General features: G+C 43.3%; 1 protein-coding gene across 4 annotated transcripts in view; it reads right to left on the bottom strand.

The window, feature by feature from the left end:
- Positions 1-25288, bottom strand: part of SPECC1 (sperm antigen with calponin homology and coiled-coil domains 1) — a 162108-nt gene that overhangs the window by 81913 nt on the left and 54907 nt on the right. For all 4 annotated transcript variants that reach the window (XM_017857631.1, XM_017857646.1, XM_017857639.1 and 1 more), the window contains exons 2-3: positions 23640-25219; positions 787-994 (exon numbers count right to left, since the gene is read on the bottom strand). In XM_017857631.1, the coding sequence (XP_017713120.1) occupies positions 787-994; positions 23640-25219 (1788 nt within the window). The remainder of the gene's footprint in view (positions 1-786; positions 995-23639; positions 25220-25288) is intronic.

The following is a 25288-nucleotide window of genomic DNA, read 5'->3' as shown; positions in this document are numbered from 1 at the left end:
CTAGTTTTTTTTTTTTTTTTTTTTTAGACGGGGGCTTGTCTTTTCCCCCGGGCGGGAGGGCAGGGGCCGGGTCTCGCGCCCCCGCAAGCTCCGCCTCCTGGGTTCACGCCATTCACAAGCAACAGCCTCCGGAGTAGCTGGGACTACAGACGCCCGCCAACTCGCCAGGCCAGGTTTTTTTTTTTTTTTTGTATTTTTAGTAGAGACGGGGTTTCACCGTGTTAGCCAGGATGGTCTCGATCTCCTGACCTCGTGATCCGCCCGTCTCGGCCTCCCAAAGTGCTGGGATTACAGGCTTGAGCCACCGCACCCGGCCATCTCTAGTTTTTAAACTAGTGATTAATGATTGTTTCTTAGGTGACATTCTTCCTAGGAGATTACGGCGCATTCAAATAAGAGACTTCATAAACCCCAGCCAACATACAGTCAAAAACCCTCCCCCAGTCACCCACTGCTGCTGGTTTCTTTAGTGTCCTACTCAGGTCCATTCCACATTTCTCCTGGGCTTGACCCATTTACTTTCTTTTGCAGTGGCACGATCTTGGCTCACTGCAACCTCCGCCTCCCGCTTTCAAGTGATTCTCCTGCCTCAGCCTCCTGAGTAGCTGGGATTACAGGTGCCTACCACCACGCCCAGCTAATTTTTTATTTTTAGTAGAGACAGGGTTTCAGCATGTTGGTCAGGCTGGGTCTCAAACTCCTGACCTCAGGTCATCCTCCTGCCTTAGCCTCCCAAAGTGCTGGGATTATAGTTGTGAGCCACCACACCTGGCTGACCCCACTTACTTTCTAGCTCACTGATGAGTTGATTATTGTGTAACTTGACAGCCCGGTGCTGTTCCACCTGATCTTCCAATTCAAATATGGTTTCTTTCATGTCTTTGATCTCAGCATCACTCTCTGATGCTTTTTCTTGCAGCTTTAGGCTGGTTCTGCTCAGCTGTTCGGCTTGGTGATCACATATCTCCTTCAGGTATGAATAATCCTTTTCCACCTAAAATAAAAGGAAGGTTCTTTGGTCAGTTTAACAACAACAAAATTCCCACAGTGATCTGTACACTAGAAGGCCAAGCCCCACCATGATGCAATATACCCATGTAACAAACCTGCACATTAACCTCTTCAATCTAAAATAAAACATTATGAAAAGCTCCCCACAAGTCAGCAGCAGGTTCATGGACACAGTAGCAAAGACGTCATTGGCATGTGCCATTTCTTGCATTCTTAGCCTCAGAAACAGCCAAGGCTGTGAACAGTCAGAGAAACACGATGTATGCTTCCAAATGACTGGATTCTGTGCCCCTTCCTACAAGCAGGAGGGAATCTGCAAGCACTTAAATATTCCTCTTTCCCGCAGCTGGGAGAGCAGCGGTGCTTCCCTGGGAGGCACTGGCCCTGCACCGAGAGAGCTGCCCAGTGTGGCTACCCCCACCGCACATCTGCTATGGAGCAGCGCCCTCTGCTGCCAAGCTGTGAACAACGCCCCTGAAGCCGGGCTAATCTGCAACCCCCCAGGTTCCCTTAGAGATAAAATACTTGTGGTTGCAATGTTTCTTTAGAGGAATCTCTAAAGATTCTCTATCACATTCACGCTCTATCACAGCAAAAATGTGATAGAAAATGCCAGCGGGAGGCACACAGAAACGTGCACACACCAGAAGCAGAAAAGTGGCACAGCACAATCGCTCCACCTGTTTAATTTTTTAATTGTTAAACATTTTAAATGTACAGAAAAGCACCAAAAATAATCATGCACCAAACAGACTTAACAACAATTAAACGCTGTCACATTTGCAAAACCTTTTTACTTTAATAAGAATTTTTTAAAGCCTCAATCTTCCCTCCTACCTCTGAGAGTAATAAGCATTATCCTAAAATTGCTATGAGGTCATCCCTTGAATGGTTTTTCACTTTTACCATATATGCATGTGTCCATGATAATACATAGTATTGTCCTTTTACACAATGTTATACTATATTGTGCTTTTGCAGTGGATTATACTGTATCTGCATTATACTGCATTTACAACATGGTAATATGCTTTGTCCTCTACAATACTATGCTTATCATGCTCTTGCATTTTAACTGTGTTTTTGAAATGTATCCACACTGATACACATCGTGCTAGGTCATTACTTTAACTGGTGCATAGTATTCCACTGTCTGAATATATTCATTATTTTGTTACAAAAATGCTGCAATAAACATCATTGTCCCTTTTCTACAGTCCTTTAATTAACATTACTAAACAGCTGTGTATTTACCAGGTAGTCTGGGGTTCGGGGTGGGGTTTCTTTGTATGCAATGAAAATTTTTTCCAATTATATTTCATGTGCAAAACCTTCTGGCTGTAAGCTCTATGGGAATAGGGAACTTGTCTGTTTAATTCACCATTGCACCCCCAGTGTCTACACAGCATCACACACAGGAGGCATTTAACGAATGTTTGATGAATGATCAAATATCACACTGGGAGGCAGCACTGCAGGGTCATTCACTGGGAAATTGTGACAAAGGCTAAGGAAAGGAGGAGACACCTGGAGACAGAACAAGATGGCCGAAAAGAATCCTCCAGCAATGGCTTCCCTACAGGAACACCAAATGGAACTGCTATTTACACAAGAAAGCATCTTCATAAGAATGAAAAATCAGATGAATGATCACAGTGCCTGGTTTTAACACATCGTATCGAGGAAAGAGGCACCGGAGAGGGAAGGAAAGACTGTCTTGACTCTCCAACATCCCCTCTCTCCCCTATCCCTTGGCAGCAACCACATGGTACAGAGACAGCATCTGTGCACCCGGGGGGAGGGAAAGCACAATGATTGTGAGATTGCACTGGAATTTGGTGCTGTCCCATCACAGCAGAAAGCAACACAGGACAGAATTCAGCCAGCACCCATAGAAGGAGCATCTAGACCAGCCCTAGCCAGAGAGGAATCTTCCATTCCAGCGAGAATCTGAGTTCTGGCAAGCCCTACCTCTGTGGGCTAAAGCACTTTGGAGTCCTACGTAAATCTGAAAGAGTCCAGGTCACAAGGGCTGCAATTTCTGGGCAAGTCCTGGTGCTGTGCTGGGCTCAGAGCCAGTGGACTTGGGGTGCACATGACCCAGAGAGACACCAGCTGGAGCAGCCAAGGGAGTGCTTGCACCACTCTTCCCCCAACCCCAGGCAGCACAGCTCACAGCTCTGGGAGGAGAGGGAAGAGTAAAGAGGACTTTGTCTTTCAACTAGGATACCAGCTCAGCCACAGTAAAATAAAGCACCAAGCAGATTCCTGAAGCCCCCATTCCAGGTCCTAGCTCCCAGATAACATTTCTAGACACAGCCTGGACCAGAAGGAAACCCACTGTCTTGAAGGGAAGGACCCAGTCCTGGCAGCATATTCATCACCTGCTGACCAAAGAGTCCTTGGGCTTTGATTAAACATCAGTGGTACCCACACAGTACTCGTCATGGGCCACAGACTGTACTGGCTTCAGGTGTGACCCAGTGCATTCCCAGCTGTAGTGGCCACAGAGAGAGATCCCTTCTGCTTGAGGAAAGGAGAGGCAAGAGTAAAGGGGACTTCATCTTGCAACTTGGGCACCAGCTCAGCCACAGTAAAATAAGCACTAAGCAGGTTCCTAAGGTCCCCGATCTAGGCCTCAGTTCCTGGACAGCATTTCTAGACCCACCCTGGACCTGAAGGGAGCCCGCTGCTGCCCTGAAGGGAGAGACCCAGACCTGCTGACTAAAGAGCACTTGGGCCTTGAATAAACATCAGTGGTGCTGCCACAGGCCTGGGGTAGTGGTGGCCACTGGTAGAGATCCCTTTGGCTTGAGGAAAGGAGAGGGAAGGGTAAAGGGCTTTGTCTTCCAACTTGGGTACCAGCTCAGCCACAGTAAAATAAAGCACCAGGCAGACTCCTAAAGTTGCCAACTCCAAGCCCTAGCTCCCAGGCAGCATTTCTAGACCCACTCTGGGCTAGAAGGGAACCCATCACTCTGAAGGGAAAGACACAAGCCGGGGTAGATTCCCCATCTGCTGACTAAAGGGCCCTTGGGCCTTGAATAAACATCAGCAGTAGCCAGGCAATAGTCACCACAAGTTTTGACTGAGACCCAGTGCTGGGCTGGTTTCAGGTCTGACCCAGCACAGTCCCAGCAGTGGTAGCCACAGGAGTGCTTCACCCATGCTCCAACTCCAGGCAGCTCAGCATGAAAAGAGAGACTCTTTGTGCTTTGGGGAAAGTAAGGAAAAGGAACAAGAGACTCTGCCTCGTAAACTGGGAAATTCTCCTGGATCTTATCCAGGACCACCAAGGTGATACCTCAAGGAGTCTGCAAGAATCACACCATTACTGGGCTTGTGGTGCCCCCTAATGCAGATACAACTGCAGTGACCAAAGCCTTAGATCCTAACACTCAACTCCCTTTAAATACTTGGAAAGTCTTTTCAAGAAAGACAAGTACAAACAAGCCCAGACTGCGAAGATTGAATAAATACCGGATTCTTCCATGCCCAGACATCTATGAACATCCACAAGCATCAAGACCATCCAGGAAAACATGACCTTATCAAATGAAGTAAACAAGATACCAGTGACCAATCCCAGAGTGATAGAGATGTGATCGTTCAGACAGAAAATTCCAAATAGCTGTTTTGAGGAAGCTCAGTGAAATTCAAGATAACACAGAGAAAGAATTTAGAAGAGATCGAAATTTTTTTTTTTTTTTTTTTTTTTTTGAGACAAAGTCTCGCACTGTAGCCCAGACTGGAGTGCAGTGGTACAATCTCAGATCACTGCAACCTCCGCCTTTCAGGTTCAAGCGATTCTCCTGCCTCAGCTTCCTGAGAAGCTGGGATTACAGGCAGGCGCCACCACGCCTGGCTAATTTTTGTATTTTTAGTAGAGACGGGGTTTCATCATGTTAGTCAGGCTGGTCTTGAACTCCTGACCTCGTGATCTGCCCGCTTCGGCCTCCCAAAGTGCTGGGATTACAGGAGTGAGCCACCGCACCTGGCCGAGACTAAAATAAATTTTTTAAAATAAAGCAGAAATTATGGAGCTAAAAATTTATGACATAGTGAAGAAAGCATCAGTCTCAACAGCAGAACAGATCAAACAGAAGAAGTTGAAGAGAGCCTATTTGAAAATATACAGAGGAGACAAAATTTAAAAAAAATAAAGCACACATACAAGATCTAGGAAACAGTCTAAAAAAAGCACAACTCTAGTAAGTTATTGGCTTTAGAGACGAGATAGAGAGAGAAACTGGGGTAGAAAGTTTATTCAAAGGGCTAATAACAGAGAACTTCCCAAATCTACAGAAAGATATTAATACTGAAGTACAATAGGTTATAGAACACCAAGCAGATTTTGCCCAAGTAAGAAATTTTAATAAACAAATTCCCAAAAGTCAAAGATAATGAAAAGATCCTAGAAGCAGCAAGAAAAAAGAAACAAAGGAGCAGACTTCTCAGTGGAAACCTTACAGGTCAGGGAAAGAGAGGAATGCCATATTTAAAGTCTGGAGGAGGCCAGGCGGCGTGGGTCAATGTAATCCCGCACTTTGGGAGGGCAAGATGGGGGGATCACAAGTCAGAGATCGAGTCCATCCTGGCGAACAATGAAACCTTCTAAAAAAAATACAAAAACTAGCGGGCGACTAGGTGGCGGGGCGCTGTAATCCAGCTCTCGGGAGGCTGGGCAGGAGGAGATGGTGGGAACCTGGGAGGCGGAGTTGCAGTGAGCTGAGATTCAGCCACTGGGCACTCAGCTGGGACAGAGCGGAGTCCGGTCTCAAAAACAAAAAAAAAAATATGAAGGAAAAAATGTCAAACCATGAAATACACAGACTTTCCCAGACAGACAAAACCTGAGAAATTTCATCAACAGCAGACAAGAAATGCTAATGGGAGTTCCTTGATCTGAAAGAAAAGGATATTAACAAACAAAAAGAAATTATCTGAACATACAAAAGTCATTGGTAACAGCAAGTACATAGACAAATAGAGAGTATTTTAACACTGTAATTGTGATGTGTCAACTACTCGTATCTTACACAGGAAGACTAAAAGATGAATCTATCAAGAGAAATAACTACAACTTTTCAAGACATGGTATAATAAGCTGTAAATAGAAACAACAGACAACAACAAAAAGTTAAGACAGAAAATCAACGAAGAAACATCAGACTTAATCTGCACTGTAAAACAAAACAAATGGAACTAATAGATCTTTACAGAACATTTCATCTAATGGCTGCAGAATACACAATCTTTTCCTCAGCACAGGATTCTTCACAAGGAGAGACCACATGTTAGGCCACAAAATAATTCCTAAAACTTTTTTTTTTTCTCTTCTTGAGACATAATCTCGCTCCGTCTCCTGGGCTGGAGTGCGGTGGTGCGATCTTGCTTCACTTGCAGCCTCCGCCTCCCGGGTTCAAGCAATTTTCCTGCCTCAGTCTCCCGAGTAGCTGGGACTGCAGGTGCGTGCCACCACACCCAGCTAATTTTGTATTTTTAGTAGAGACAGGGTTTCTCCATGTTGGCCAAGCTGTTCTCAAACTCCTGACCTCAGGTGACGTGCCCACCTCAGTCTCCCAAAGTGCTGGGGTTACAGGAGTGAGCCACAACGTCTGGCCCTGTAACTCCTAAAACTTAAAAAAGAAAAAAGAAAAAAAACCTGAAATCATAGCAGGTATCTTCTCTGACCACCATGGAATAAAACTAGAAATCACAAAGAGGAACTTTGGAAATTATACAAATACATGGAAATTAAATAATACACTTCTGAATGAAGTGGGTCAATGAAGGAATTAAGAAGGAAAATTTAAAATGTCTTAAAACAAATGAAAATGGAAACACAACATACCAAAACCTATGAGATACAGCAAAAGCAGTACTAAGAGGAAATCTTACAGCAATAAGTGCCTACATCAAAAACATAGAAAAACTTCAAATAAACAAACTAACAATGCATCTTAAATAACCAGAAAAGCAAGAGCAAATGAAACCCAAAACTAGAAGAAACAATAAAGATCGGAGCAGAAATAAATGAAATTTTAATGAAAAAAATACAAAAGATCAACAAACAAAAAGTTGGTTTCTGAAAAGATAAACAAAATTGACAAAACTTTGGCCAGACTATGAAAATCAGACTATGAAATTCCTACACACATACAACCTACCAAGATTGAACCATGAAGAAATCCAAAACCTGAACAGACCAGTAACAAGTAACGAGATAAAAGTCATAATAAAAAGTCTCCCAGCAAAGAAATGCCCAGGACCCAGTGGCTTCACTGCTGAAATTTACCAAACATTTAAAGAAAAATACCAATCCTATTCAAACTATTCTAAGAAACAGAAGAGAAGGGAATGTTTCCAAACCAATTCTGAAGCCAGTATTATCCTGATAACAAAACCAGACAAAGATACATCAAAAAAAGAAAACTACAGGCCAATATCCCTGGTGAACATGGATGCAAAAATCCTCAACAAAATACTAGCAAACCAAATTCAACAAAACATTTAAAAGATTATTAAATCTTTTAATGACCATGACCAAATGACATCATGACCAAGTGGGATTTATCCTACGGATGCAAAGGGGTTTGACATATGCAATGTGATATCAACCAAATGAAAGATAAAAACCATATGGTCATTTCAACTGATGCTGAAAAAACATTTGATAAAATTCAACATCCCTTCACGATAAAAACTGTCAATAAAGTGGGTATAGAAGGAACATATCTCAACATAATAAAAGCCATATACAACAGACCCACATGAATGGAGAAAAACTGAAAGCTTTTCCTCAAGATCTGGAACAGGATAAGGATGCCCACTGTCACCACTGGAAGTCTTAGCTAAAGCAATCAGACAAGAGAAGGAAATAAAGGGCATCCAAATTGGAAAGGCAGAAGTCAAATGATCCTGGTGTGCAGATGATACGACTTTATATCTGGAAAAAACTAGCCTCCACAAAAAAAAAACTATTAGAGCTGATAAATTCAGTAAAGTTGCAGGATACAAAATCAACATGCAAAAATCAGCAGCATTTTTATATGCCAACAGTGAACAATCTGAAAAAGAAATCAAGAAAGTAATCCCATTTATAGTAGCTATGAATAGAATAAAATAACTAGGAATAAACTTAATCAAAGAAGTGAAAAATCTCTACAATGAAAACTCTAAAACACTGACACCAGAAATGGAAGAAAACACACACACAAAAATAAAGACACTCTGTGTTTACAGACTGGATAAGTCAATATGTTAAAATGTCCACACTACCCAAAGCAATCTACACATTCAACGCAATCCCTATCAAAATACCAATGACATTCTTTATAATTTTTTTAATCCTAAAAGTTATATAGAACCACAAAAGACCCAGAATAGCCAAAGCCATCCTGAGCAAAAAGAACAAAACTGGAAGAATCACATTATCTGACTTCAAATTATACTACAGAGCCATAGTAACCCAAACAGCATGGTACTGGCATAAAAACAGACACACAGAATAATGAAATAGAATAGAGAACCCAAGAATAAATCCATACTCATTGTCAACAAAGGTGCCAAGAACACATATTGAGGAAAAGACAGTCTCTTCAGTAAATGGTGCTGGGAAAATTGGATATCCATGAGCAGAAGAATGAAACTAGACCTCCCCTCTCTCCAATACAAAAATCAAATCAAAAGGATTAAAGACTTACATCTAAGACCTCAAACTATGAAAACTACTAAAAAACCAACAACATTGGGGAAACTCTCCAGGAAACTGATCTGGGCAATGATTTCTTGAGTAATAGCCCAAAAGCACAGAATACAAAACAAAAATGAACAAATGAGATCACATCAAGTTAAAAAGCTTCTGCACAGCAAAGGAAACAACAGAGTGAAGAGACAGCCCACAGAATGGGAGAAAATACTTGCAAACTACCCATCTGATAGGAAATTAAAAACCAGATATATAAGGAGCTTAGACAATTCAATGGGGGGGAAAAATCTAATAATCTGATTAAAAAGTGGGCAAAAGATCTTACTAGACATTTCTTAAAGACATACAAATGGCAAACAGGAACATGAAAAGGTACTGAATGTCGATGATCATCAGAGAAATGCAAATACAAGTCAAAACTACAATGAGATACTATCTCACCCCAATTAAAATGGCTTTTATTCAAAAGTCAGGCAATGACAAATGCTGGGGAAGATGTAGAGAAAAGTAGACCCTTGTACACTGTTGGCGGGAAAGTAAATTAGTATAGCCACTATCGAAAACAGTACAGAGGTTCCTCAAAAATACTAAAAATAGAACTACCACATGATCCAGCAATCACATTGCTGGGTATACACCCAAAAGAAAGGAAATTAGTCTATCAAAGAGATATCTGCACTCCCTATGTTTACTGCAGCACTATTTACAATAGCCAAGACTTGGAATCAACCTAAGTGTCCATCAACAGACAAATGGATAAAGAAAATATAATCCATATACACAACAGAGTATTCAGCCATAAAAAAGAATGAGATCCTGCCATTTGCAACAACATGGATGGAACTGGAAATCATTATGTTAAGTGAAGTAAGCCAGACACAGAAAGATAAATACATATATTCTCACTCATTTGTGGGAGCTAAAAATTAAAACAATTGAACTCATGAAGATAGAGAGTAGAATAATTACCAGAGGATGGGAAGGGTGGTGGGGCAGGGGTGGATATAGGGATGGTTAATGGACACAATATAGTTAATAAAACCTATTAATTGACAGCACAACACGGTGACTACAGCATTGCATGCCTGTGTCAAAATATCTCAGGTACCCCATAAATATATTTACCTACTATGTACCCAAAACAATTAAAAATTAGAAAAAAGACTAAGGGAGGGGGGAGGAAGGGATGGAGAGAAAGGAAAGGAGAAGAGAGAAAGAAACAGCCTGGGAAAGAGCCAGATGGCCCTGCCTGTGCTCAGGGGTCACAGCGCTGCTCTGTGAAGTTTGTGTTTTAATTATAAAGGCGTGAGCCTCTGGATTGTAATACAAAATAGATCATTGCAGGTTGTGCTCCAAAGTTTGAAAGCTGCTTAAGTGCACCAAGATGACTAAGGACATACATTCCGGAGCCAGAGAGCCAGGGTTTAAACTCCAATTCTAGTGAAACAAGCCTTGTATTCTTTAATCCCTCTGCTTCTGTTTCATAATCTAACAATGTGGGGTTGGGGGTGGGCAGTTAAGTGAAATAATGACTTGGAGAGTTTATCATAGTGCCTGGAATATATAATAGTAAAAGTCAGTAAAAGTCATTCTTTCTCTTACAATTGCCTTATATATTGTATATACAATACTAGGTAGTAATGTAATACAGGTCAATTTGACCAAGAAAAATCACAATATATGAAAGACCAAAAGTCTTATATCTTAACAGTAGCTACTTTATTAAAGCTGACTTTACTGTTTTTTGGATTCAGGGGACAAGGTCTTGCTCTGTTGCCCAGGCTGGAGCGCAGTGGCACAATCATGGGTCATTGCAGCCTCCACCTTCTGGCTACAGCCATTCTCCCCACCTCGGCCTCCCTCAGAGCTGGGACTACAGGTGTGCATCACAATGCCCAGTTACTTTTTTTTTTATAGATGCGGTCTTGCTATGTTGTCCAGGTTCCCGGGCTCAAGTGATCCTTCCATCTTGGCCTCCCAAGTGCTGGGATTACAGGCATGAGCCACTGTGCCTGGCCAGAAGATGACTTTTAAGGAGAAAAGAGGTAATGCATTTTAGATACTGGAAGGCTGACGTCTGAAATCATTTGAAAAGCAGCAACAGAAGGTGACTTTTGAGTCTTGCATCCTGGGGCAGACTGTGGCCTTCTGCATAGCTAGCTGGCTACATGTTGAGGAGTCCTCAGGCTAAGGGCCTGTCACCTGGAGTCTAGAAACATGCATGTGATTTGGCTGGGGCAACTGCGGGCCAGGAATTAAACTGAGGATGTAACGAGGCAGCCTAGAGGTGGAGTACCCTGAGCAAGGCCTCTGCATGCAGGTGAGGCTGCTGCCCCTCGAAGGCTCTGCCCCCTCTACTTCCCATCTCACCCCAATTAAAATGGCATGAGGAGTTAGGTAACTCGGCATGGGGGAGGGCACCTGCAAATCAGCCTTTGTTTCACATTCTCACATCACTTCATCCTTCTTGGATGTTGGAATAATCACCTCAAGTTTAACAACATATTCCAGAAAGCTCTTTTATTTACCAAAAAAAAAAATCAAAAAACAGAAACCCTTAAGTAACTTCACAACTTCTTCTCACAAGGGCTTGCTACGTAGTAACAGGCAGATATTTTTATATTCATTTTACAGATTAACATATGAAGAGAGGGAGAAATTAAATCATTTGAAAAGAGTAATCCAGCATATATCAAGTGGCTGAGACCAAAGCCTACCGTTCCACGACTGCAGGGGATCCAGGCCCTATTCAAATTGCTGGTCTCTCTGCTGGCCAGCTCCTTTGCATTTCCCTTGCTTGAGATTTTTTTTTTTTTCCTTTTTTTTAGACATGGGGTCTCGCTATGTTGCTTAGGCTGAACTCCTGGGCTCAACTGATCCTCCCACCTCAGCCCTCTGAAGATGGAACTACAGGGACACCACCCAACATGCCTGACTGGTCAGCTCCTTAGAGTCTAACTTCTCTATGTCAAGAATCACACTCACAGACACCCAGCAATGTGATTTTCAACATTTCCCTCGAAAAAAGGAATCACTCTCAGGCATCCCAAGCATCTCTCAATTTCAAAGATCAACTTTCTGTAGATATGGAGCCAGTGGAATTGCACTATAAATAGAGTCAAACAAACTGCCCAGGAAGGGTTCCTGCAGAGAGGACTATGAAAGCCACTCCTTTCCACCAGGTGCCCAAGGCATATGGCAGCAGAGGCCCCTAGGCAGGGCCCAGAGGACAGGCAGGCAGCTCTGAAGTCAGACCCCTCTAGAATCCTAGCAAGGGTCACCTCCTCCACCCACCCACCCCCATACCATGCTTGTCAGACACGTGTAAAGGAAAATAAAGTTTCAGGACCCCCAAACTCCTTACTTGGAAGATAAAGTTAAGTCTGGAGGCTGAGTCACTGTCACTTCACAAGCTTGGGTCAAAGCAGATAAGACATTAACCAGCGCCCTAAGGAAAAGCCATGGGCCTCAGGCATCTCCCGATGAGTGCTCCGCAAAGAGGAAGTGGTTGGGGGTGGGGGGGATCCTCCCCCTGACTGCAGATATTAAGAGCACCCCTATGCTAGCGGCAACACACACATCTAGAGTCTTCTCTCTCAGAGGGGTAAACAACCCCTCTGAGGGGTTTGACCAAGGGTCGGGTTTGGTCTCAGCCACTTGATACATGCTGGATTATTCTTTTCACGTGATTTAAATTCTCCCTCTCTTCATATGTTAACCTGTAAAGTGAATATAAAAATATCTGCCTGTTATTATGTAGCAAGCCCCTGTGAGAAGTTGTGAAGTTACTTAAGGGTTTCTGTTTTTTGCCACCAGATAATCTGACAATACTGAATAAAGATCTCTATCAGGGCATCTATGTAGCTTTCTTTAGTGTGATGAACAAAAGCAGAAAGGAAATCAAGCTAGAGATATCTAAGAACCAAGCTCTTCTCCTACACAAGGCAGCCATAAGAATAGAGACTGTAGATTAAAGAGAATAAGGAATTAGGTTTATAGATAACCTAACAACATTATCAATATATAAAGAACCAAGAAAACAGTACATTCAAGTAAAAGCATTATGTGAGACAAAATGCGGCTCAAACATTTCAGTGTTAGTTATTTTAGTACATTTTATAGCAAAGACAGTATATTGAAGAATTATGCTGTGGCTTTGAGAAATCATTTAATCCTTCATTCAAATAGTCACATGTCAAAAACATGGTACTACAGAGACATGGACAGAATGAAATCATTATAATAAATTCTGAGTAAATTCCAGTAACATTAAAGTTGTACAGATAGTTTTATTAGAAAACAGAACAAGTGGAGAAGGAAGATACCTGACTCGTAAACCCCCCATAACTGCCTCTTGTGTAAGTTTGTCATTTCACTTGGCTTTTGACTTAATCTGTTGATTATACAGTGATTATACAGTCCATTCAATCAAGTTATCTCGAGTGCTTAAAAAGAGATCATCTACCAGGGCAGAGAATGGTCAAGAATTCAGAATCGCACCTGCTCATCTTCAGGGTCACCACCTCCTCTGACACTGTGGAGACTCCTCACAAACCTCAGTATATGTGAAATGCATTCGTGGAGCATCCTGTCTAAACAGGTTTCTACAGCTTCTAAAGGTACTGGAGGGGCAAAGAGAGACCTCAAGCACAAGGTCCCTGCCTTGGAGGAATCTTGGCCTGGAAAGGCAAGGGCTCCCGGATCTCCTCTGTGGCTGGATCTGCAGGTGCTGACAGCAGCCTGGGCCTGCAGGCCTGGGTATCCTTGTTGGCTCCAGCAGACAACTCTCCCTTCTCAAGCCTGCCCCACATTCTGTGTTTCCTCCTCCAGGAAGCAGCACAACCGCACATTCAATCACACAAGCTGGAGATCTATGAATAGGCTGAAATGCCTTCCTGCTGCCCATCCCTGACATCAAATCAGTCACACGACCCTACTGAGCCTCCCTTCTACACATCTAACATCTAAATGTCTTTCCAGGCCGGGTGCAGTGGCTCACACCTATAATCCAGCACTTTGGGAGGCTGAGGTGGGTGGATCACTTGAGGTCTGGGGTTCGAGACCAGCTTGGACAACATGGTGAAACCCTGTCTCTACTAAAAATAGGAAAGTTAGCTGGGCATGGTGGCAGGTGCCTGTAATCCCAGCTACTAAGGAGGCTAAGGCAGGAGAATCGCTTCAATCCAGGAGGCAGAGGTTGCAGGGAGCAGAGATGTTATCACTGCACTCAGCCTGGATGACACAGCAAGACTCCGTCTCATAAATAAATAAATACATAAGTAAATAAATAAAATTAGTGTCTCTCCAGCCCTCATCTTCCCACCCAAATCACTCCCTGTTCTGTCCTTCATTCTTTCTTATCTGTGGCCGAAGTCATCTTTCTCAACAGTAAATGTGATTCCATAACTCTCTTAAAATTCCTCTGACAAAAGCACAAACCACCAAAGAAAATAAGTAAACGGGACTTCACAAAATAAAAAAGAATTTTGTGCCAGAAAGGACATTATCAAGACAATGAAAAGATAACCCATAGAATGAGAGGAAATATTTGCAAACTATTTATCTGTTAAAGGATTTGTATTCAGAGCACAGCAAGAACTCTCCAGCACTGTGGGAGGCTGAAGTGGGAGGACTGCTTGAGGCTGCAGAGCGTGGGTTCCACGTGTATAAAACATCCAGAAGCGGCAAGTTCACAGAGCGGAAACATAGATTTATGGTTGCCAGGGGCTGGGAGGGAGGTGGTCTTGGAGGGTGACTGCTGTGGGTTAAGATTTCTTTATGGGGTGATAAAAATGTTCTAAAATTGATTGTAGTGATGGCTGAACAACTGTGTGACTATACTAAAACCCACAGACTTACATGATTTAAATGGATTATATCTCAATAAAAGCTATTATTTAAAAAAAAAACATTCTTCAGAGACTCCCACTGTCTTGAGGATAAAATCTAACTGCTTGCCTAATGTCTCCTCTAGGCCACTTCCACTGACCACCCTGTGCACTCCAACAATGACAAACCACCTGCATCACTTCCTTGGTGGCCAGGCTTTCTGGCCTTAGGACCTGCTGTTCTCTTCTGGTAGCATTCCCAGAGTCCCCACCCCTTACACTCAGGGGTCAACTCATCCCCTCTCCCCTCAAGATTCAGGTTAGAAGTCAAATAAAACAACATTTCTTGATGACTCAGAATTTCTCCATTGTATTATAATCAGGTAAAACTCTTCTAGTTGAACGAGGCTTTCAAAGGTGGTTTTCTTCAAATCAAAGGGCTTTGGCCTTAAAACAGTGACAACGTATTAATTAGAGTCTTAGGTCTGCTTTAAGTGTTTTTCTGTCTCTTCTTTGCTTTCAGGTAACTGGGCAAGAGTCTAAATCTGGGCCAGAATCTTATAATAAGAGTTCTGGGTACATTGGCTCACCCTAGTAATCCCAGCACTTTGGGAGGCACTGAGGTGCGGGAGGATCATCATCATAAGTTTGAGATCAGCCTGGTCAACAGAGCAAGACCCTGTCTCTATGAAAATTAAAATAAAAAACTAACTGGGCGTGGTGTTGCACACCTGTAATTCCAGCTACTTGGGAAGCTGAGGTGGGAGGATCACTCGAGCCCAGGAATTCGAGACTGCAGAAAGCTATGATCGTACCACTGTACTCCACCCTGGGCAACAGAGCAAGACAATGTCTCAAAAAAAAAAAAAAAGAATAAGAGCTCTAAGGTCAGTGTCTGGACGGAGGGAGAGGGAAACAAAGAACAAAGGTGACTAAGATGGCGCACTTCCGGGTTCTTCATCACCAACTTTCCCGCGCCCGGGGAAGGCACAGGTCAACTGTGCAGGCGCAGCATGACGTCCGACCGAGGAAAACCTAAACCTACCTGGCCGCGCCCACCGCACGGCCCTCGACCCGCCCGCATCCCGCCTACCGCCCTCCCACTTCCAGGCCCAAGACACAAAAGCCGCTCCTGGCAGGCACGCCGGGCGAACTTCCTCGGCCCCTCCTCCTACGCGGACCCAGGAACCTTTTCCGGGGAACGCCAGAGCGACTTCCTCGGCCTCCGCCGCCGGAGACCGGTGAACCTCGACTCCTCTTTCTATACATTGGCTACGTAATAAAGTTTCTTTTTACCTTGCCTACTTGCCTTTTCTCTGGCACCTGCTCTGGTGGTGGCATAAAGCAAATCAGTCAGACCCAACTTTGAATCCTGGCTTCATTTCAGCAATCCACTGGGCTAATAACTTAATCATTCTCTGTTTGCTCAAATGAAAAAATATTAGACAAAAGAATAAACAGTGTACAATTAAGACGATAAATAATATTAAATGATGGAAAATCTCTGAAAGTGCTTAGCATATATAAAGCCCCAAAATACTAGCTGCTGTTATTAAAATGTAACAAACTTTACTTTTTGAACATATTAATATAATTATAGCAGCCTCTCAATTCTGTTGCAAGTTTGTCACATTCATTCATTCATCTGAAAAGTATTTACTGAATTATCTAATAGATAGAAGAAATTGCAATGCTAAAATTACATATAGTTTAAAAGGAAATAAACTTGGAATGACAGCTTGAGTAACTTTACCATGAGTGATACAGACTGGCTGTCTCCCCACCCAAATCTCATCTTGAATTCCTACATTAGCAGGGGGACCCAGTGGGAGGTAATTGAATCAGGGAGGCAGGTCTTTTCGTGTGCTGTTCTCCTGATAGTGTAAGTCTCACGAGATCTGATGATTATATAAGGTGGAGTTTCCCCGCACAAGCTCTCTTCTCTTGTTTGCCACCATGTGAGATGTGCCTTTCACCTTCCACCATGATTGTGAGGCATCCCCAGCCAGGTGGAACTGTAAGTTCATTAATCCTTTTTTTCTTTCCAGTCTCAGGTATGTCTTCACCAGCAGCATGAAAAGGAACTAATACAATGAGAAAGAATGTGGGGTGTTTCTATTCTGGCATCTAGCTTGGGTACTGCAAAACTCCCTCTGCTCGGTTCTTAGCCCTGTTGTGAATAGACACTGCTGATAATCATCCATGGTTCATTCTTATTGGCCTAAAGTTGAATTATTATTATTTTGGCCCAAGCTGCTCCACCAAGGGAGAGGAGGAAATATTAGTTTATTTACACATCAGTTATAGCGGAGAAAGGCTGTTGGAAAACTCAAAGATGAGGGTAAACATCTGTATTTCATCTTTAGGAACTCAGAGGCAAGCCTCAGAAGCAGGTGCTGTACCCTGGTAGGGACCTTTCGAAGCAGCAAGGCCCACCCAGGTAATTCCCAAGAACTTGCACTGGACAGAGAAGTGCTGGGCAACACCAGGCTCACAGATGAGTCCCGAGGTCATATGAAAGGAAGAGAGAGTGCTTAGGCCTCACCTCACAAAAGGCATTAACATGTCCAGGAGAAAACAAGTCCATCGGAGCGAAGCAGGGTCAGGCAGGGTTGGGAAGCAGCCCCCTGTGGAGCCATAGGTACTGCGGATCTGCCCAACTGGCAAGACCACCCTTCCTCAAACCATCCGACTATCTCCACCAAACTTCTGCCCCTTTTCAAGGGGCCTTAAGAACAGAGACCTGGGGGTGTCAGGGGAGGAGCTGGCACACATGCCATGAGCTCTGGGCCACATGCCTGTCATACCCACATAATAAAGGCTGCACAGGCATTCTGGCTTTGTAGTTTAATTTCCAGAAGATTCTGCTCCTGGGGCACAGCTGCCTCTGCACAGCCCCTTGAGCAGAGGCCTCCTGGTGCAGCATCTACGGGGCTCTCCCCAGCAGCATCCACAGGCTTCCTCGATTTCCACGTCCTCATGGCTTGCCCAGGGGAGCTGGAAAACAGGCCCTGTTGACAGGAGCTGCTGACAGTCCTCCTTCCCAGCACGAAGCCATAGGCCTCTGCTCACCAGAGTTGATGTTTGGTGCCAGACAGTGGGATGCCTTATGTGTGAGCTGAAGGTGACTGAAATCTCCATGTCTTCAGCTCAGTAACCTTCCCACCTCTCCAACAGCAGCCAGTGGCTACTCAGGCAGAAGGTTCCCTCAGTTTCCCTGCAGCACCCCAAATAGTTCCCGCACATCTGAATCCTCTGAGGGCCAGGGTGGATCACGGCGTTCCCACAAGTGACCTTGGCTGAGTGACAACAACATCCATTTACTGAGATGAGTCTGAAGTTCCATGGGACAGGGCCCTGCAGAGCTGAATGCCTCGCTGAAGACCCCATAACTGAGGCGGAAAGCTTCAGGAGGGACCAGCTAATGGTGAGTGGGGTGGGGTCTCTTCAGGCCGAGAGCCCCCTGAGCAAACATGACTGCCAGACAGGCACTGGCCCGGCCAGGCCTGGCATGGAGAGGTGGGAATATGGCGGGATGTGGGGTGGGACTGCGAGTTGAGGTGTGGTGGGAGCCGGGCACTGGGCAAAGCATGTGGTGCCCCAGGCAGCACTGGAAGGCACCACATGATCAGATCACTGTGAGTACTTTGTGGGGAAAGGTGAGGGAGTGGAGGCCTGGTGGGGCAAGTGCCCATTCCCCACCAAAAGCCACCCCCACCTTGTTTCTTCCTAACAGAATCCCAATTTTGTTCAAGAATCAGGCTGCAAACTGTGATTTCAAGAGAGATGGCCTGGGGGCGCTGTGTGACCCAGTTCTCACCAATCAGATGTAAAGGGAACGCTCTGGGAGGCTCTGGGAAACCCTCTTCCTGTAAGACCCAGGTGTCCAGGAGACATGCCTGCCCCAAGTCGCCAACAGGTGGACCAAGATGCTTGGCAATGTTGAGCTGTCCTGCATCCCTGGCAGGAGGCCCAGAACCACAGCACTACCAGCCACAGCCTGGGCCTGCACCATGGGCAGCCACAGCCCATCTCCCACCCTTAGGGACCGGGGTAGAGGGAGTGTCCCCTGGCTCATGCCGCTGACAGGAGGGCAGTTTCTCATATACCAATACATCACCTGGATAGACTTCCGGCCCACCTGACTGTTTAAACCAGGTTTCCAGATCTCTTAAGTCCTTTAAGGTGTCCTATTCCAATGTCACAGCTACAGGATCATCTGTTTGCCACATATTTCCCTCAAATTCTGGTTCTGCCATCTCTGACCAGTGGCCACTCTAAATCAATTTGGCTCCAGGACCCACGCAGGCAGCACACTAGTCATTTCACCTCTGCTGCCTCCCCCAGACCACTCATGCCAAGTGGTTATTTATAATCTCCTTACTCTTCTGGAAGTGGACCCCAAGTTTCTGCAGAAAGAACTAAGATTCTAAGAATACCACCTACAAGCTTCAACCTCGGGGGAGTAAATAGATGTTTTGCTTTGAAATCAAGATCCCAAACAACTGAAAAGGTAAAAAAGAAAATTAAAGCTGGGTCGTGTTATTATTTGGAAAAACAACAATCCTATACAACTCCATGCTGCTTGCTAGCTAGGGCAGGGACAGGTGTGGCTCCCAGGAGTGGTGGCTTTGGGTTCTGTGGAAATCAGACCCATCCTCAAAGTTGTACAGAAGTATGTCATGTGACTACAGATTAAGTGGCCATCAAAATGCATATGGGGTATATCAGAGAAGCTGAAAAAAATAAAGAGATCAGCAAACCAACAAAGAAAAAGAAATGGGGAGAAAAAAAGCCTACAAAATACTGTAGAAATCCTACCAATTTTCCATGTATTGTATGAGGAAGAAACCTACCTCCTATTTTTAAAAAAGCACTTTTCAAGGCTTTTTATAGGTTCTTTTGACAGTATCTGGGTCACCTGAGTAATCTTAACTGGAAACTTACATAGATTTACAGAATCTATTAGATCATAGGATGGTTTGGCACTGCTTTCCCCCTTTGTAAATAGCTTATTGTATCCTTTTTCACAATATTCACCTTCTGCCAAGCATTAGAGTGGATGAATGCACTGTTCATGGGACACACGTAGTTGCCTGGTGATTACCAGGACAGTTACTCCGATACCTGCTGAAGGCAGCTATATTTGAAAGTTCTCGGCAAAAAGTCAAGTGAAACCACTGAAAACTGAAGAATTAGGATTTACCCCAGGAAGGCAAGCATGATTTTACACTAGAGCACCTTAGAAAATCTGCTGTTATAACTTGCCTCATTAACAAGTTAAAGGAGAAAAAAACTTGATTACATAAAAACTATCAGATCACATCATTAGCTGTAGAAAAAATTCAATCCTCATCCTTTAAAAACAAGCCAAGTAGTCAGGCACGGCAGTGCCTGGCTGTAGTCCCAGCTACCAAGAAGGCTGAGGTGGGAGGATCCCTTGAGCCCGGGAGTTCAAGGCTGCAGTGAGCTATAATCGCCACCACACTCCAGCCTAAGTGACAAAATGAGAACCTATCTCTAAAAATAAACCACCAAACAAAACACCTCTTAGCAAAATATTTGCATAATAATAAAAGGTATGTACCAAATGCCTACAAAAAACATACATCATGATGAAGTGTTAAATGCTTCCCTTGGAATTAGATACGAGACCAGGATCCATCCAACGTCACGCTTATATTCCACACTGCGCAAGGTAAAGGGGCCTGCCCGAGGTCATATCATTGCTCACTGGGTAAATCAAGACGACCCAGTCCAGCATGTTAGATCCTTCATCACAGTTTTGTGCTAAAACTTCTCCTATTATCCTTTGGACATGAGTCTCTTAAGTATTATCATTTAAAAGTCATGGTTGTTGGCGGATTAGTTGATAGTCTGTGGTAGAGATACAATAAGTATTAGTCCATTTAGGAGGTCTGTGTTTTGCTTTTTCTACAGTAATGTAAAAGGGTAGGAAGATTAGTATGTTACAAGTCCACTGCAATTACAAATCAGTCTCTGTGCACATAAGACAGCACAAAATCACAGACCTAGGGTTTTGATATATACAAGAAACCCTATATGATAGCATGCCCCCATCTTTTTTTTTTTTTTTTTTTTTTTTTGAGACAAGAGTCTCGCTCTGTCCACCAGGCTGGAGTGCAGTGGCGCTATCTTGGCTCACTGCAAGCTCCGCCTCCCGGGTTCCCGCCATTCTTCTGCCTCAGCCTCCCGAGTAGCTGGGACTACAGGCACCCGCCACGGCGTCCGGCTTTTTTTTGTATTTTTAGTAGAGACGGGGTTTCACCGTGGTCTCGATCTCCTGACCTTGTGATCCGCCCGCCTCGGCCTCCCAAACTGCTGGGATTACAGGCGTGAGCCACCGCGCCCAGCCCATGCCCCCATCTTTACCTCAAACTCTCACCCAAAAATACTAGCTAGGACCTTTCCCCTCTTACTATCAGTATTTGATAATTCTAATTAGCATGCAATAAGATGTAGGATATATGAATAATAACAGTTTGATTTTAAATATATATGTTGTGCCTTGCACTCTACCAAAAATGCACTTTCCTTTAAATCAGATTTAGTTTATTCCAGAAGATTCTAGATTTTATTGCCTCTATTTACCAAAGCTATAATAACTTCAAATGCTTTCATTAACAACTAAGGATAAAAAAAGGTAAATGAACAAAGAATTTTACTCAAGAAACTAGTAAGAAACCAAAATATACAAAAAATAGGACAAAAAAATTAATAAAGATAAAAGTAGAAACAAGTTAATCAGAAACAGATTAACAGTGGAATAGATAAACTAATCCAACTGGTTCTTTGTAATGGAATGTGGACAGACATACTCTTCTGGATAGGAAGACAAAATATCATAATCATATCAATGTAAGTTTTTATGCAAGCTCAAACATGTATAAACTGAGAAAAGGCCTGAAAGGACATATAGCAAAATGTTAGCAGTTTTTCTCCAAGTGGTGAGATTAAAGGTAATATTTTCTTTTTTATACTTTTATTTTTTAAATCCTCTGTAATGAAAATATTTTATGATCAGAAAAAAATAAGCTATTTTTAAGATATCAGATTATTTCTCATTGATATATACACTTCATGTAATGCCAAACTACTAAAAATACAGAGGGACTGAGAAAGAACTTCAAGAAGGTGCACATGGGAGATGAAACATTTTCCCAGAGAGTAGTGAGTAATCTTAAAGTAAAAAAAGAATAAACTTATTCCACAAGACATTACAACCTAATGCAAAGCCTGTCTAGTAACCTCTAATGGAATTACTTCCATACTTTCAATAAAATACCTACAAATTTAGAATACAAAGAAAGAAACTTCTTAACATGGCCCACCAGTAAGCCCATCAGATGGCCAAACGCAGAATCAGGTTGCAACGGACTCATCTTAAGACAGATGAAGCAGTGGAGGAAAATCTCCCTGAGAGCTCATGGCATAATTTGCTCCTTGAAACAATGACAACCCCTGAACTAAGGTAGGAAGCTGTTTTGAATCCCTCTTGCCAGCAGATCCCTAAATCAGACCCAGAACTTGGAGGAAACAAGAAATAGAAGGCCATCTCTCTGCACCTCTCCAGCACTGCTCTGGGAGGTGGGCAGAATATCATATAATCACAATTCTCTCATCAAAAAACAAAATTACAGGCTGATTAAAGTATTATTTTTTAAAAAACAAGAAAAGTTATTATTTATTTGCTCTTGGGCTATGGAAGATCTTCCCAAGCAAAAAAGGTTAAAAAAATGAAATGATTAACAGATTTAAATGATATAACAGGCCGGGTGCGGTGGCTCAAGCCTGTAATCCCAGCACTTTGGGAGGCCGAGACGGGTGGATCATGAGGTCAGGAGATCGAGACCATCCTGGTTAACACGGTGAAACCCCGTCTCTACTAAAAAAATACAAAAAACTAGCCGGGCGAGGTGGCGGGCGCCTGTGGTCCCAGCTACTCGGGAGGCAGGAGAATGGCGTAAACCCGGGAGGCGGAGCTTGCAGTGAGCTGAGATCCAGCCACTGCACTCCAGCCTGGGCGACAGAGCGAGACTCCGTCTCAACAACAACAACAACAACAACAACAACAACAAAAAAGATATAACAACGTTATTATACCAAGTGTTGGCAAAGGCTCAGGGAAGCACATGATCTCATGACCACTAGGATGAATAAACTGGCATAATATTTCTGAAGGGCAATCTGGCTGAATGTGTTGAAAGTCTTTAAAATGTTTATACTCTTTGACTCAGTAAGTCATCGTCTAGGAATTTGTCCTAAATAAACAGTAAGATAGAACAAAAAAAAAAAAGTATTTATAATATTGAAAGACTGAAAAGACCACAAATATTTGACAATACATATATGTTCAACAACAGGGACCTAATAAATATGAAATATTTATATTAAAATAGTATCTGGCCTTTAAAAGAATGTTTAAATGAATATTTAATGATAGGAATATACTGAGAAAAATTTTAATATTTCTAAAATGTTAAATGCAAAAAGAAAGTTAATAACATGTACAGGATGATTATAAATTTGTTTAACTTGTATGATACACATACACACACATATATCTGGAAGAAAACACCAAAACAGTGGTAATATTGTGGTGGAAAATTGGGAGTGATTTCATTGTCTGTTACTGGCAGCTAAAAGCAGGCTGACAGAGCTGGCAAACTCCAACTCAATCTTCAGAACTCAGCTCAGTTGCAATTTCTTCCAGGAAGTCCTTCTGTGCTATCCTCGACCCCCATGTTATACCAGGGGCCCCCCTCACCTTTGCACTAGACTAAAGCCTGGGCATAGGGTCTATGATATTCTTTATCACTGCATCATACTGATTTGATTTTACATCCCCAGTACACTTTGAACCACCCATAATCAGAAATTTGGGTGTTTCCTTTTTGTATCCCCAATCCCAACCTGTCGTCGATCTAACAGGCCTTCAAGCCGGAATGCTGGCTTCATGAATGAAATAGACTAAGCAAACGCTTCTCTGTGCTCTGTGAATTTAGAGGTTAAGGGCAGAAATGTGAACAAGGATGAGCAAATACCAGTAAAGAGCTGTCTCTTCTCACCTTTGCCAGCAGACTGGAAACATGTTTAATTTCACCGTTTGCCTTTAGTAATTCTTGTCTGAGCTCACTGCAAGACAGTTCCAGTAGATCTTTCTCCGCTCGGGCTACTTTCAACATTTCTTGAACTTCGCAGCTCTCTGCCGTCTGCTCCACGGCACTGGCCTCTATGGCTTTCTGCTTCTCACCCTGCAAATGAGACTTCAAAGATCCATTCTCAGTTTTTAGCCCTTCCAAGGTAACTCTACACTCTTCCAAAGTTTTGGCCATCATGTTATTATTATGCCGTTCCAGTTCTAGAAATTCATTCAGTTTTTCATTTTCTTCCTTCAGACGTTTAATCATTTCTAAAGCTCCTTGGTTTTCTTCCTCAACCTTCCGCAAGCTACAGGTCAACTGCTGCTGAATGTTGAGCAGCTTCTCTCTTTCAAAGCGGCCCTGTTCAAGAATACCTGTGCACTTCTGCTCCAGTTCAAGGATTTTTCCTTCCTGAGTGGTGGGCTCTTCATTCTTTACTCGCTCTTGTAAAAGATTCATCAGCTTCTCATTTTCTTGACTTAGCTGCTCTGCCCTCTCTCGATGCTGATGAAAGGATGTCTCTAAAATCGTCTTTTCATCCACCAGCTTCTCATTTTCAGCTGTCAATTCCTGTACCATTTGTTGCTGGTCTGATAATTCTTGTAGAGTAGCCTGTAGTTCTTCTGCAGTGCTATGGTGGTTTTCTTCCATCTTTTGTATCTTCTCTGTGAGGGAAGCCAGGGACAATTCACTTACATTGTTTGGGGAACTCCCAGCGGGAGAACACTTTGAACTCTTAAAGGGGTTACTGGTGGAGGACAGGGGCCTTGAGGGTGTCTCTGCTGTAATGTGCTCAAAGTCGGAAGCATCTGGCGACAAAGAAGCTTTGGTAACATCGCTACTTGAGGAGCCTGATGTCCGTAATGCATTTCCATGTATGTTTTTTTTATACTCATCAATGTCACTGGACAACTGATTTCCAGCTGGGCTTCCGAAGCTTGACTCTTGAGTTACGGATGTCGGGCAGCTGCTGTTGCCAGTGTGACTTGCTGCCCCTTCTGAATCTGGGGAGTGCTCAAGATAGATCAGTTTCTCCTTCAGGGCCCGGTTTTCTTCCTCTAGATTGGAAAGCTCTTTCTGAAAGTTCTTGTTCTTCTCCTCAAGTGCTCTTATCACAGGTTCTGTGTCACCTGGGGAGACTGATGTTCCATCAACATTTGGGCCCAAAGCATCAGTCCCCTCAGCGCTCAGAGTCCTTTTCTCTTTGCATTTCTTTAGTTCACTTCGAAGCCTGTTAATTTCACTATCTTTTGCTTTGGCTTCTGCCAAAAGTTCCCGAACTTGGGACTCAAGCGCAGCCTTTTCTCCACCTTCATTCTCTTGCTTGGGCTTGGTGGAAGGGGTCCTCAGGTGTTTGGTAGGAGTGGGAGTGTTGGAAGAAGTTGGACTGGACACTGATTTCCTGGGGTTCGAGGGACCACGTGGCACAGATCTCTCTCTTGAGACAGTTACTGAAAATTCCCGTGGCGCTGGAATGCCTGTCCGTTTGGTTGTTGTAAAGGCCCCTTAAAGACAGAAGAAAAAGAAAAAAAAGTGAAAAAATAAAGCAAGCACTTTTTTTTTTTTTTTTTTTT

Source organism: Rhinopithecus bieti, unplaced genomic scaffold, assembly GCF_001698545.2.
Source record: "Rhinopithecus bieti isolate Rb0 unplaced genomic scaffold, ASM169854v2 scaffold_3050, whole genome shotgun sequence".
Lineage (NCBI taxonomy): Eukaryota > Metazoa > Chordata > Mammalia > Primates > Cercopithecidae > Rhinopithecus > Rhinopithecus bieti.
Note: the sequence above shows the minus strand (reverse complement) of the source record. Positions and strands in the feature narration are given on the sequence as shown.